Source organism: Lissotriton helveticus, chromosome 11 (genome assembly GCF_964261635.1).
Source record: "Lissotriton helveticus chromosome 11, aLisHel1.1, whole genome shotgun sequence".
In the NCBI taxonomy this organism is placed as follows: Eukaryota; Metazoa; Chordata; class Amphibia; order Caudata; family Salamandridae; genus Lissotriton; species Lissotriton helveticus.
In genome coordinates, this window is record NC_136072.1 from 819,303,075 (window position 1) to 819,318,138 (window position 15,064).

Genomic DNA, 15,064 nt, shown 5'->3' on the forward strand with positions numbered 1-15,064 from the left:
GAACCTGCAGAACTTACCCCAAACTGTGGAGACCAAGCGATTTGGCTGATGCCCGGTGGAGCTACCAGATAGCTAACAGAGGAGATTGGTTGTGGACTTCTCCCCTGCCGTCACCTACCCAGCCGGACCTTGGGCAGATATTCCCCTTGTCTCTACGTACTATCTTCCTCCTATCCCCTCACCCTTCCTCGCTCCATCTACCCTGTCCCCTATGTTCTTTAACCCCTTCGACGCGCATGACAAAGCCAGCTTGTCATGGGCGTTACCTGCGCTACGCGCATGACGAGCTGACTTTGTCACGTAACGCGCGATTTTCAAAATCTCAGCGCGCAGCGGGAAAACCCACTAGCGCACATGCGGTTAAATGCTTTTCTTGATACTTATCTAACTTTTAACTGATGTAAATTGCAACATTATTGTTCCTCATGTAAAGCGCTCTGATTCCTTTGGGTCTAGCCATCGCTATACAAAAGTCATTAATTAAATATGCTCCCATTTAGTACTCTTTCTCTCTTTGTCTACTTCCCTAGCTCCTATCCCCTCTCCCCTGAATCTCTCCCCTTGCCTGCTACTCTGTCTAGCCCCCTGTCCTTTGTGCCCTTTGACTAAGGACTCCTTCTCCCCTTGTTGGGGAAAGATCCAATATTTATACTCTGGAGTCTCAGCGAACCCACAGAGAGACCACTGTGCCAAGGGAGCCACTCACACTTGAGGTATGGTATGGCACCCCTTGCCAAAGCACTCCCTCTCCCCTTTTTGGGGATGGATCCAGTATGTAGGCCTGGAGTCTCAGAGACCCCTCTGAGAGAGTCCACTCTGTAAAGGGAGTCTCTCACAACAGAGATAGGGAAGTGATACCACTTATCCCGGGATCACAGCTTACTGGACTTTGGACGTTGCTTTGACTCGTCTTCCGGTTTGTGTCCCTGTCACCCTTCCCCTACTCTTCCCATGCTGTGTCTCTCACCCTCCCCTCCTCTTTCCCACCTTCATTATATGTCTACCTCCCCTGCTCCCACCCCCTCCCCTGAATCGCTCACCTTGCCTGCTTTTCCCCTTACATAACTATGTTGCCAGGCTCTAAGAAGTGTGTAACCTTTGTAACGATGTAACATGTAACTATGATCTGATGCTCATGTAAAGCGCTCTGATACCTCCGGGTCTAGCCAGCGCTATATAAAACCTTTAAAATAAATAAAAATAGTGGGGGATGATGGCGGGCAGGTGGGAGGGTCTGGGCCCCTCCATGGGAAGGGCTGGAGCTCGGAGATAGCTGGCCTTGTATAGATAGATGCTGGCATTGCTAACTTGTTTTTCTATGTATTCGTGCTGAAGGGTTTACATTCATTGATGAAACTGCTGCTGTCGCTTAGGCTTGGAACGCTTCTTTTTGGAGGTGGGGGTGTTAAAGTTCTGATTTTCACCCTGGGTCTGTTCCTTGATGACTGTGCAGTGACTTGGGAGTCCTCATCGGGGTGAGAGGGGTGCTGTTATGTAATCAGTCCCCGTGGTGCAAAATATCCTCGTTCTCAGGAACCCTCTCATGGTGATTGTGTGGCAGTTGGTGTTGTGTTACTGTCTCTGCCCTTCGACGCGCACATATGAGCTCCTTCTTGTTTGTAACCCGAAGCGCCCCTCTGACAGGCACCTCTGCCAGACCCCTCCTTGCCCTTCATGTGGTTGCGGCCGGAGGCTTGGCTAGCTCTGCCTGCTAGGCCCCTCCCCGCCATTTCATGTGGCGTTGAAAGGGAGGGGGGAAGAGGGCCCTGATGCTTTCCAGATGTTTGAGATGGCACGTCCCTCAAACGACCTGCTACAGAGAAGGGATCATGGCATGTGCATGGCGGGCACTGGTGTAGTGGGTGAAGAGGGAGGCAGGCTCATACGGGTCCCATTAGCCCTTACTGTAGGAGTGTGGTGGTTTGCAGAGCAGGTCTATGGAAGCTTGTGGGCGCATTTTACTCGTGAGGCGGGTGTGTATTACTGAAAAGAGTGCGACAGCCTCTAAATGATGGTAAGTTGATGGGCACTCTTCTATTGATGTTTGCGCACTTTCCCTGGTAAACTGATCCTGAGTGCATAGTTAATGATTGCATCCATCCATTTATTTCATGGCGGATATCAGCTGACACATGTTTCGCTTGGACTCTCAGTGTGCCAGGTGCTTTCTCAAGACATGGTCTTGGCAGTATCATGTCACATGAAAGGTAATTCGCGTGATCATGTGTGACCCCTTGAATTTTACATTTCAGAGTTGACGAACGAAGTGAGGCGGTTTTCGAAGCCTGGAATCTCGAACTACTCGACGCTGACGTTGAATGAGAGTGGGGACGTGCTGTACGTCGGGGCCCGCGAGGCCATATTCGCTCTGAGCGCAAATGACATTGTCAAGGAGCTGAAGCCCACGGTAATGATTAGTAAACAGACGGGCACAGTGGGTGTTGTGGCAGTGGTGTAAAAACCTCAAATGATCTGTGGCGTGAGCCGGCAAAGCCTAGGGCACCGGGTTTCATTAGCGAAGTTACATTTATTTGACTTGGTGAGTGCATGGCAGGTCAAGGGACCTGGATGTTTGCATTATCTGTCCTTCAAATGGTGTTTATTGAATTATTATTCAGAAAGGGGGAGAGAAAGTGTTTAATCCTGGATTTGAGTTGCCTCGTGACGTTGGATAGGCATGGAGGGGAGTGGGGTGCTCGATTCTGATCCATCTTTTTTCCCCTTTAGATCCTCTGGGAGGCGCCGCAGGACAAGAAAGAGCAGTGTGTTCAAAAAGGAAAAAATAACCAGGTACGACTGAAGGTGGGGTGATGGTAGAGCGTGGCGCACTTTATTTGTATTCTTTAAGTTGTTTGAGCCGTAAATACCTTGAAGTAACATTCAAAAGGAGAAATGCTGCCCTTATGGGTAACGACTCTGACCATTTTGTTATCTTGTCCTGTTCGCTCACTGTTGGAGCCGAAATGCCTCTTTAAAACCATAGTAGAGTTTCCATTGGTTCCAGTTGGGGGCGCTATTCACCCACGACCTTCACTGCTTGAAGAGTAGGTGTGTGTTGAACAGAGGCTGACTTTTACCAGTAGGCTCCTGGGCTCACAGCCCGGTGTGACTCATCCGAGATGGGAATTACCAAATGGACTTTAAGCGCTGATGTAGTCAGCCCTCCAGATGAACTTGCCACTTCCGGAAGGAAACGTTAACAAAAGCATAATATGAATGAGATGGCAACCCACCAAGCGTTTATACCAACGCTATATTCTACTTATATTGCATGCAAAGTTTTCTTCCATGCATTAGCCATTAAGGGAGCACTGAATCCTTTATTCCCTTTCCCCTCACGAAGTCAGAACAACATATGTCGGAAAATGTTTGTTCCCTGATCCTTGTATACATTGAGAAATTGGCACGGTGGCGGTGGGGGCGGCCTAGTTGTTTATTTTCACTTTTCAACTTTTTGGAAAGTCCATCCTTAAATGTTTTGGGATTTTCCCATTTACTGTTGCAAAAGATCGGCTCTTCTGAACTGATGGCGAGAGAAATAAGTGTAGGGTGGAGTGGAGACGGAAGGCAGGACGGGAGCTTGGCTCGGTTCCTGTTGCATTAACTCTTCATGCCCCTCTTCACAGACTGACTGTTTCAACTACATCCGCTTCCTACAACCCTACAACTCGTCACATCTGTACACCTGTGGGACCTATGCCTTCCAGCCGAAGTGTGCCTACATTGTGAGTATGGATACATCCTTGCTGTAGTGTCGGCACCTAGCTATCCTATAAACGGCACTAGCAATCCATTCCTGGATTAGGCCGCGACCCATTCCATGCCACTCGTCGTCCATCCTCCTCTCTCAGACCCACAAGCTATCCTGTCACACTCACGGACCCCTACACCAACTTCATGACCCTTCTTCCAAGCCCATGACCTCTGCACTAACTTGTCACCTGCACCCCGTGGCTCGTTCATCCCACATCTCACTCATTGGCCCAGTGCCCCAGGTTTAGGCTTATCCAAGGTCAGTAGTCCAAATTTGTGAATCGGTCCCTCCGCACTCCTGACTGGTTCTCTGCATACATGCCCTGTACCCTGGCATTTGTCTACTTGGCACAGGTGACCATACCCAGCAATCAGACCCCCCCGACCCCCCATGACCATCTCCACACATACAAATATCTGCATTAAATGTTTTTACAGCTAACACGCCTTTATCAGGGCCTGCAACCATAGTCCCTAAATCCATCCTCCTGGTAGCATTCATAACTTGAGGAAGTGCTCCTGTACCCCTCAGCACCATTCGATACTGCTGTACCGCTCAGTGCATCTGGCTCTCCAGTACCATTAATTGGTCCTGTACCCCCATGCAGCTGGCTCTCCAGTACCATTTCCTGCCCCTGCACCATTCGATGCTCCCGTATCCCTCAGTACAGCTGGCTCTCCAGTACCAGCCCCCATCCAGACTCCTATGCACCCGTTGTATTCCCGGTGCTCCAGCACGTCACCTTCCTGGCTATACAGGGCTCGTGCCCTGACCGGTGCCCCTGCACGTTCCTTCCTGGTGCCCATCACCCACTTCTTTTCTTAGTGTTCCACCTGCGCATTCCCTTCCTGGAGTTTTTGTACCCGCTCTTTCCAATGCACCTCGATGATCCCTTCCTACTGTTCTTGCGTGTTTTGTTTCTGTACTCCGGTATGTTCCCTTCCTGGCGCTCCTGCACCTGCTGCCTTCCCAGTACTCCTGGACCATTCCCGTTCCCTTTGCTCCTGCTTGTCCTCTACCTCGCACCCATGCCCCTGTGTGTCCTCTGCGTGTCCTCTTCCTGGCACTCTTGCATGTTGCATTCCAGGCACTTGTGTATGTTTCTTTCCTGGCCTTTCTGCACCTATCCTGTTCCCTATTCCTGGCACTCTTGCATCTGCTCCCTTCCAGCATCTCCTGCAGCTCCCCCTTCTGGTGCTTCTTCACTAGCTTTCTTCCATGTCCTCCACCTGAGCATTTCTGGCATTCCTGCTCCTGTTCCATCCCTTGTACTGTTGAATATCCCGCCTGGCGCTCTGTGTTCTGGGCCTGGTCCATTTCTGCTGTGTTCTTTTGCAGGAGATCCCCGGGTTCTCACTGGATCGGTCTGGTTTGGAGGATGGGAAGGGGAAGTGTCCTTATGATCCCTCGAAAGGTCACACTGGACTGATTGTGGGTATGTATCGAGTGTCTTCTGGTCTGGTGCTGTGTATGGAATGTATGGGTTTGGGGAAACGCGTAGGTTTGATCGGTGGGGTAACAGGAGGTCAGGGACAGCTTTGTTTTAGTGCTCTCTTTGTGGTCCTGGCTCAACCTCTCATTTTTCTGGTGCTTTGTAGACGGCGCTCTTTATTCAGCAACACTCAATAACTTCTTGGGAACAGAGCCAGTCATTCTGCGGAACCTCGGCCAGCGCCACTCCATGAAGACCGAGCACCTGACATCCTGGCTCAACGGTGAGTGCAGTCGTCCTCAGAAAGAGGCCATGGAACTAGGAAGGTTGATTCCATGCCACCTCAACACTTGCTCTGTGTCGAGAAGAGAGTTTGTGCATTGCATAATTAGGATATATGCAGGCCACCAGAGCCTATCCAGTTGTTTAGCATCCCTTTCAGTTCCAAGTCTGGGACCCCTCCAGGTCCATTACAGTCCTGACATGCAGCCCACCCATATTCCAGCACTGGGATCCGGCATATAGCTGTCCCTATACACAATAATCCTGACCTGGTGCACCCTCATTATTCCAACCGTGAGATCCAGGACACAGCTCTCCCTTTGTGCCTCATTCCTACCCTGGAGCACATTCCGCTACTGCAAGACTAAGATCAGAATACAGTTCTTTCAATCCATAACAATCCAGACACAGTGTACACTCGCTGCTCCAGGACTGAGATCCAGGATCGAGCATTCCCAGTGTTTCTAAATCTTACCCTGGAGCACAACCTGCTACCCTAGGACTTAGATCCAGGCTACACCTCTCCCGATCTACTACAGAGCTGATATGCCTCACCCTCACTATTCCAGGACTGATATACAGGCAGGAAACAGGCATTCCAGAGTGTCATAATACCACCCTAGCAAAAGAAGGGGCTAGTTGGCAGCAAATGCCTACCAGACTCGGGTGCGCACAACTAAACAAAAATTAATTTGATCTCACCACCCTAGAGCACAACCCGCTGCACCGTAACTAGGATAGAGGATCCACTTTGGATCTGCCATACCGCACCTTGGTATTCCAGGACTGAGATCCAGGATACAGTTCTCCCAGTCCACTACAGAGCTGACATGCAACGCCTTGGGTATTCCAGGACTGAGATCCAGGATACAGTTCTCCCAGTCCACTACAGAGCTGACATGCAACGCCTTGGGTATTCCTGGACTGAGATCCAGGATACAGTTCTCCCAGTCCACTACATAGCTGACATGCAACGCCTTAGGTATTCCAGGACTGAGATCCAGGATACAGTTCTCCCATTCCACTACAGAGCTGACATGCAACACCTTAGGTATTCCAGGACTGAGATCCAGTACACAGCGCTCTGTCCGCTAGAGAGCTGACATGCAACGCCTTGGGTATTCCAGGACTGAGATCCAGGATACAGTTCTCCCAGTCCACTACATAGCTGACATGCAACGCCTTAGGTATTCCAGGACTGAGATCCAGGATACAGTTCTCCCATTCCACTACAGAGCTGACATGCAACACCTTAGGTATTCCAGGACTGAGATCCAGTACACAGCGATCTGTCCGCTACAGAGCTGACATGCAGCACACTAGCTATTTCAGAATTGAGACCCAGGATACAGCGCTCTCAGTCCCCTACAGAGCTGACCTGCAACACCTTAGGTATTCCAGGACTGAGATCCAGTACACAGCGCTCTGTCCGCTACAGAGCTGACATGCAGCACACTAGCTATTTCAGAAATTGAGTCCCAGGATACAGCGCTCTCAGTCCCCTACAGAGCTGACATGCAGCACATTAGCTATTTCAGAACTGAGACCCAGTATACAGCTCACAGTATGCTTCAGTCCTAAATTAGGGCACTGCCTTCGACTCCAGACACCTTTCTGTCAATGCACCTCCAGATTTACCCACAAAGCATCTGCTGTTCCAGCACCGAGGCTAAGCACGTCAGTCAAAACACCTCAATACTGACTTGCAGCACCCCTTGCTTATGTGTAGAGATACCACACGCAGTTCAACCAGTGAATGTCTGGCCTGACGTGCAGCGGCTGCCACTGTTCAAAGCTTTCTTGACATGGACAGAGTTGTTTTTATGGTCTGCCTATTGGAATGTCATAGTCTTTTCTTCCTCTTTCTATCCAGAGCCGAACTTTGTGGGTTCTGCTTATGTTTCGGAGAGCGTGGGCAGCTGGACCGGCGATGACGATAAGGTTTATTTCTTCTTCAGTGAGAGATCTGTGGAGTATGACTGCTACTCTGAAAAAGTGGTAGCCCGTGTGGCCCGAGTTTGCAAGGTAATGCAGGACTGCTGTTGGCCTTGGTCTTTTGCGTGGACTCGGTTGAGTGGGTGGGCATCTTGGAAGCTGGGAGTCATATCGGAGTTTTTGGGGTCCACCTTGGGAATATAGTGGGGTATTTTGGAACTCCTCCTAGCCAATCGGTATAACGTTGCACACTTCACAAATTCAGTTATGGCATCCTGATTTGTAACCATTTATGACTATATTGTTGTGGCTTTCAAGTTGCTGTAAAACAGCCAGTAGCAACCAAGAACAAGCATTAGCAATGCAATAGATCTCGCATTACTGAAAGTTTGAGCTATTGGCGTTGCTAATGATAATGCAAAGCCAATAGCTCACACTTGCAGTAATGCGAGAGCTATTGCATTACAAAGCAATCGAGGGCTTTAAACGCTTTAAACATTTTAAGCTAAAGCGAAGGTGCCGCGATTGCTTCAAAAGTATAGAAATTGAAAAAAAATACTTTTCTAGTTCTTTACTTTTTGAAGCTATCGTGGCACCTGCGCTTTAGGTGAAGATGTTTAAAGCTAAAGCTCAGGTGCACCCATTATAAGCAAAGGACATAAACAGAAAAAAGGCATGCAGCTTTCCGCGCAACAAAATAAAAGCACAGATGCCATTATTTGAGCCGAGGCGCGCCACGCTTGTTAAATTAATTACTGCCTTTAGCACTATTTTCTCAAACCATTTAAGAAAATAGTGCTGGAGGCTGTAATTGAAACATTTAGAGGGACAACACATGTAGAGGGACAACGCATGTAACAGGGGTTGTCCTCATGGGACGTTGCAAGAAGAGGAAAGGCGGTACTAAGGAGAGACTATTAAGCCTATTGGTCAATGAAAAGCCACCATTTACAAAGGACAATGTCAGGAGCCAATTAATAAAAAAACATGGGCGAAAAGTGGGCAGAGCTTCATGCCCATAGCCTGCATAAAGCATTCCTCAGAGACTGCGCAAGTTCTGGCGAGGCCTAAAAAAGCTAAATAAATTCAAGGGGAATTAAATGACACTCATCAGTGTAAGATATCGGCCTTGATGGATCAGTCTTTGTAGAAACTGAAAGGAGCATTTCTCCTTGTACATTATTGCCTGTACTTCTATTTTTAATTTTATTCCATATGTCTCACTGTCCTTCTCTCAATGTTCACTGCACATCTCTCTCTCTCTGATATGTCTCCTCACAGGGTGATGTGGGTGGTGCCCGCATTCTGCAGAAGAAGTGGACCACCTTCCTGAAGGCCCGCCTCGTCTGCGCGGACCCAGAGCTGCTACTTCACTTCAACCAGATCCAGGCGGTGTATACCCTAAGCGAGGACAGCAGCAGTGGTGCCAACGGCACTAGCTTCTACGGAGCTTTCCAGGCTCGTTGGTAAGGCATTCTCACCCATCCTCGCCCGAGTGAAGCGGCTGTTTCCTACATCTTCGTGCCATTTCCAGACCTAAGAAGTGCCATGCCACCCCTTCCTCAGATCTCACTCGGCTTCTCCAAGAGGCTCAAAATTCCCTGCCTCAGATGTACTCCTACCTTTAAATAATGACAACATCAAGGAGATGGCGATTGGCTTGATGTCAAAACTGAATGGAGTGCAAAATGCCGATGCTGTGCTATGTTTTTTCCATTTGTAGGGTTGCAGAATTCGTTCTGCATGTCTTTATTATGTTGGGTGTCTTGAACAATTTAACATGAAGTTTAAAGTGAAACAAAGCTGTTCTATCTTGTCCCCGAAACACTGTAAAGGCGAAACTCTGCCAGAGCACTGACCGTCGGGGAGAAGACGGTAAAATGTAGGATACTGCCCAGTGCAGTCATCCAGATAGTGCTTTTCACTGACACTTGATCAACTTGAAGGTGTAACTTGTAAATCTGGCATAATTGTAAAGGTTTGCTAATGTATCAGCAGTTACCAACTTAAACAATATCCCTCCTTCAAAAGTTCATTTAAAAAACGTGTCACAAGGAGCTCCCTGAAGCAAATGAATGCTAAAGTGCACGAACATCTATTATACCGCTCATTACAGGGAGGCAAGTTATACACTTGTCTGAAAACGTTAGCATTGTATTACAATGACGTGCGCCTTTGTAGCAGTTGAAGGAAATCTTTTCCTTTTTTTAAATTTAGATTTGACGTTTGTTGCTTTCAGCATTGATAGCAAACATATTGTATTTTGTACTTTCGTTAAGGGGCTCCTTATGCCACTGGCTTATTTTGGTTGAGAACCTTTAGCCATTGGCATGAGAAGTTGTCCATTACATCTTGAATCTGCTCACGGGAGTATTTTATTCTTACTGTTTTTATTGGCTCTTTGGATGTGTCCTGCCTCCATTGTGATGGACCATACTCCATCTGAGAAAAGTTGGCCGGTATTGACAAGAAGCCCGGCAAGGGAGAGCACTTCTAACCAAGCCTTCTGAAAAAAGGCTCAATTTTCAGATGCTTTTTTATCTGCTTTAGTGCAATGGGTTTGATGGTGGGAACGTCAAACATATTGGCTTTTCCAGTGCTTTTTGTTATAATTTTGTCTCGACTCATTCAGTCTTTAGAATTGTTGGACAGGCAGTTAATTTCAGACGGAATGGAATGTCACTCAGAAGACCACCTACTTTCTAAGTCTTTTTCATTTACATAATCAAGACTCTGGAAACACCACTTTACATCTATATTTCTGTGGAAAACGGAAAACTTGGTTTGCATCCCTCACTTCATTTAAACAGCCTGCATGACATGAACATTTTTTTAAAGAGTATGCATTGTGTAAGGTTTGTGTATATCCGTTGGTAGATGCATGTACACGTTTTCTATAAAACGCCATGCTTCCCCAGTGTACCCCAAGGCCCATTTTGCCTAATGTCAAGGAAAGAGCTGATTTCCTGAGGTGTGCCCACCTTCCTTCTACAGGGATCCCTATGAGCAGCCCCTCGTTCCCCCTCACCCTTCTCATTCTTCCCTTTCTCTCTCCCTCCCTCAGGGGCGGTGTCAGCGTGTCGGCGGTGTGCCGCTACCGGCTGGAGGATCTACATAAGGTATTCGACGGCCCGTACAAGGAGTACAGGGAGCAGGCCCAGAAGTGGCTGCGCTATTCCGACCAGGTGCCCAACCCCCGGCCCGGAGCGGTAAGTCTAGATCCTGCGCTGAAGGATGGCTTGTGCAAAAAAAGCTTCTCTGGCAGCTCGGAGCCAACTGATTGCCTACCTTTTGCCTTGGCAGTGCATAACGGCCGAGCACCGACGAAACCTGATGAACAGTTCGCAGGACTTGCCCGACGTCACCCTGAACTTCGTCAAGAAGCACCCTCTGATGGACGGCCTTGTGCTGCCACAGCACAACCGACCCCTGTTGGTGCGCAAGGAAGCCAACTTCACCCAGCTGGCTGTGCAGCGCGTGCGGGCGCAGGATGGCGAGCTCTTCGAGGTCCTGTTCATTGGCTCAGGTAAGGTTGCCACTGCAGAAGTGGGGTCTGGAAACCAGGGCCTGTCTGGGAACCCAAAGTTGCCTTGGCAAATTTTGTCAGACCAGCCACATACGGTGCATAGCAAGCGAGCGCAGTAAGCAAGCCTGACAACTACAAGGAACGGTTTAAGGGTTTTACCCCCCAAGAAGATTTGGGAAAAGATTATTTATTCTATAACACATTTGTCATTATATATTCAGTTGTATATTCGTTTAGTTTCATAAACTTTTATTCGATTGCCGCTTATTATTGCAACCATATATTCTTTTAAAGCATAATAAATGATGACCTTACTGTACACCAGGATATGACAATCTTTGTTGGGGCTCTTTAATGAGTCCCTTGCTACCACTCTCCAACAGAGCCTCTCGTCTCTCCATAGCACTCTTCAAATGTATTTTATTTGTTTTATAGCACTTCTTACTAGTGTAGGGTGTCTGAGCACGTTACATCTCTCTCTCTCACTCACTCACTGAATCATACATGTGTAAATCACACACACACACACACACACACTGAATCATACATGTGTAAATCACACACACACACTGAATCATACATGTGTAAATCGGTGTATAGAAAAGGTTACATAAGGTGGAGGGGTCTACAAGGAGCAGGATTCACATGCCATCCATAGTAGTAGTACTCATTTTTTAACAGTGCTTGATCTGGGGGAAGCACAAACCCAGGCTTCAGAACATAACACTGAGGTTAGGGTTGACTTTAATAATAAGAATTTATTTCTACCAACATCTTTTTTTTTTTTTTAAGCAACATCAGGATTATGAAAGGCTGGGGAGAAAAATAACTTTCTAGCCTGTACTGCTTGCATGCAGCTCTTTGATGGCGGTTCATATCTCGCTCTGCTAGATTATGATTGTAACCTATGAACTGCACAGTAACAAAATAATCCACTGCACTACCATAGATGAGTAAACCCTGCCACTAGACAGCACTCCCAGCTCTCTACAGCATGTATATTAATCAGCGGAGTTAACTTGATACTTTCATTGTTGCCCCAAAACTGCTGAATACAGGAAGACATTTGCAGTGCTTTTTAAACTGCTGCACTGCTACAAAACCGGCCCCTACCCTTCCAGCCTGCGGGGGAAACGCTCGATACGGCCAGTCCGGCTTAGCTGGAAGCATGCAATGTCTGAGCAGGATTCTGGCAGCACAGATGGCTTGGAGGACAGGAGTGTTTGGGTATTTAAATCAGGCCATTTGTGTCTGCACAGATATTGGAGGAATGCAACCTTGTAATAATATCTGGGTGGGAGTTGAAGGGGCGTGTTGCTAGAGAATTGTGTGCGTGTCTTCCTCTCTCTCTTTTTCTCTCCCACCCTCTCTGATATCTTAAAAGCACCGCCAAACCCTCTCACCCTCTACTCATTACCTTCCTAGTTAATGTTTTTGCCGCCAGCTGTTAGGTGTTCATATGCTTTGCAAGTCCTGCCATCTAGTGGCCAAATGAGAATAGGATCACAAGTTTAAAAATAACTCGATTCTCTAACTTCGTGTGCATGCACTACTAGCAGGGGCGTGTCTAGAAACACCCTTTGCACAGAACATACCTCTGGTATATGATTATGGGAGTACATTATCAATTAAGTGTTGCTCTTCAGCATGCAATCTTTGCCAAGAGTGATCACCAAAACATTGGCTGTGGAAGACAGTCGATTTATGTTTATCCTTACAAGGATAACTGGCTGGTAAAGGCAATCCATTTCAAACAATGCAAAGTAGATATCCAGAAAATATTGAGATTTCTTCACCAACTTGGGCTCACAGTAAATTGAAAAAAATGTCCCCTACTCCAGAAATGTGACTTTCCTGGGGACCGAGCTAGATACCTGGAAAGCAAAGGCATGCTTTACTTTAAGAGTGTGCATTTCAGTTTCAGTCTCTGACGGTGATGAAACTATTGAGTCTGGTGTTATCTTGCATTCATTTGATAGCAAAGACAAGTTTATACATGAGACCTATTTAGGAATAGATGAACAACAAGTCTTCACAAACATTGGAAAATGGGACGATCTAGTCTGTGGTACAAGCCAGTTCAGCAAGTAGATGAAATGGTGGAAGAGAAAGAATATGCTGAATGGGTTTGGGGGAAAATAACTACTCCTTTAACCCAGGCCATCATAACAGACACTTTACATGTGGGCTTGGGAGAACAACTGAAGATCAAAGGTCAAAGATCTTACCACCCCTATTATCTTCGACCTTCACTCATCCCTCAACTCACCGACACCACCCCCCACCGACGCCCCCACCATTACTTCCCACCCTCCCCCTACTTCACCTACACCCCTCACCTACAATTCATCGCACCCACCGAATACCACCCCACCCACTTTAACGGCAGAGTACGCCACTAACGCTAGCATACCCCACCTCCCCGCCCCAAATTCGCCCTCTAACTCCCCTCTCAACGCCTCGCCCAGGGCCCACACCACGAACACTAACACCAAGACACCTCTCGACCTGATTCTATCCACCCTCCTACAACTCAAAGACGAGCTCCGCACCATCAAAGAGTTTCTTCACACACCCTCCAGACAACATCGACCCACAACGACCACAAACGTATCCAACAAACGACGCACTCTCCCCACAGTCCCGCGCACTCAACGCTCTCCACACTGGCCCTCTATCCCCGTCTGCAACAACACCCACCGTCCCCGGCGTGCCCTTAACTCCCTGTCGGACCACGACTTATGCACCCTCCTCCGCTCTTTTGGCCCAGGACCGGTAAAACACATAACGCCCACGCACCGCCCCATACCTACTATTCTCTCAAATCCCCTCAGGCACCCAACACTAAGCATCAGAAGTTCGGTCCCAAACAACCTCAGAAGAGTCCCCCTATCGCTAGAACACTCGACCACCCTTCTCACGCCCAGACTCAAATGCATCCTTCTCAACTGCAGATCGGCCCAGAGACACTCCTCCGACATTGCAGATCTCGTCACATCAATGGATCTTGACCTAGCCATATTGACGGAAACATGGCTAACTGAAGCCTCCACGCCCATTATGGACATACTAGTTCCCCCCAATTACCACATCATCAGACTCGACGGGACCGGCAAGACGGGCGGGGGAATCGCATGCATGTTCAGGAGCAATCTATCCGTCACCAAAGTCACCTCCCCCTCCCTCACCTCCTGTGAACTCTTCTGCCTCGATATCTCCAGTGAGGGCAAACCAGTATGGGCTCTACACCTCATCTATCACCCGCCGGGGGACAACCTCATCTTCTCTCAACAACTCATGGACACTATTACTTCCAACGCCGGTCGGCAGATCACTCAAATCTACCTGGGTGACTTTAATCTCCACTGGAATGACCAGAAAGACGCAGTGGTGAATAGTCTTAAATCTTTCCTTAATGCGCTTGACCTCACCCAAATATGTAACAGCTCAACACATGACAAAGGCTCGATACTCGATCTCATCATCGCCAAAGAGGACACTACCCAACTGGGGTCAATTCAACCCTGTGATTGGTCAGATCACCACGTCATCACCTTCTTTATCAATGAAAAAATCAAACCCTCCCCGGCTCAACCCACCAAATGCAAGATCTGGAAAAGGGACATGAAGAATCTCAACCCTAACTCCCTACCTCCCCACACCTACAAGCTCCTCCTTCCCCCTGCTGGCGTCTCTGATGTTCAAACACTGACTGACCTGTACCTCGACTCTATGACCTCTATAATCAACGAAGCCGGCCCACTGCAGCTAAAGAGAGTCTCCACCAAAAGCTCGAACCCTTGGTATGACGGCAGACTCAACGAAGACAGGCGTGCTATGCGATCGGCAGAGCGCATTTGGAGAACTGACCCCTCATCACTACATCGCAAAAAGCTTAAGAACAAGAGAAATGCCTATTTTAGGAAAATCAAGCGTGCGAAATCTGACGTCTTTCGCCTCCAGCTTGACCAAGCGAAAAACCGACCAAGAAAATTGTTTGAACTAGTCAAAAGTCAAACAAAGCCGCGACCCTTGCTATCAAACAACCCAACAAGCGATATCCCACACAGTGAAGACTTTTCCGCCTTCTTCAAGCTAAAGACAGACAACATAAGAAATGATCTCCTCAATGATG

The 15,064-nt window shown here is 48.0% G+C and overlaps 1 protein-coding gene across 1 annotated transcript in view; it reads left to right on the top strand.

Annotated features, from left to right (window-relative positions):
• Positions 1-15,064, top strand: part of SEMA4C (semaphorin 4C) — a 72,267-nt gene that overhangs the window by 34,816 nt on the left and 22,387 nt on the right. Inside the window, exons 3-11 of the mRNA XM_078666959.1 lie at positions 2,253-2,407; positions 2,728-2,790; positions 3,627-3,725; positions 5,093-5,189; positions 5,353-5,469; positions 7,342-7,493; positions 8,685-8,869; positions 10,468-10,612; positions 10,707-10,929. Of these exons, the coding sequence (XP_078523085.1) occupies positions 2,253-2,407; positions 2,728-2,790; positions 3,627-3,725; positions 5,093-5,189; positions 5,353-5,469; positions 7,342-7,493; positions 8,685-8,869; positions 10,468-10,612; positions 10,707-10,929 (1,236 nt within the window). The remainder of the gene's footprint in view (positions 1-2,252; positions 2,408-2,727; positions 2,791-3,626; positions 3,726-5,092; positions 5,190-5,352; positions 5,470-7,341; positions 7,494-8,684; positions 8,870-10,467; positions 10,613-10,706; positions 10,930-15,064) is intronic.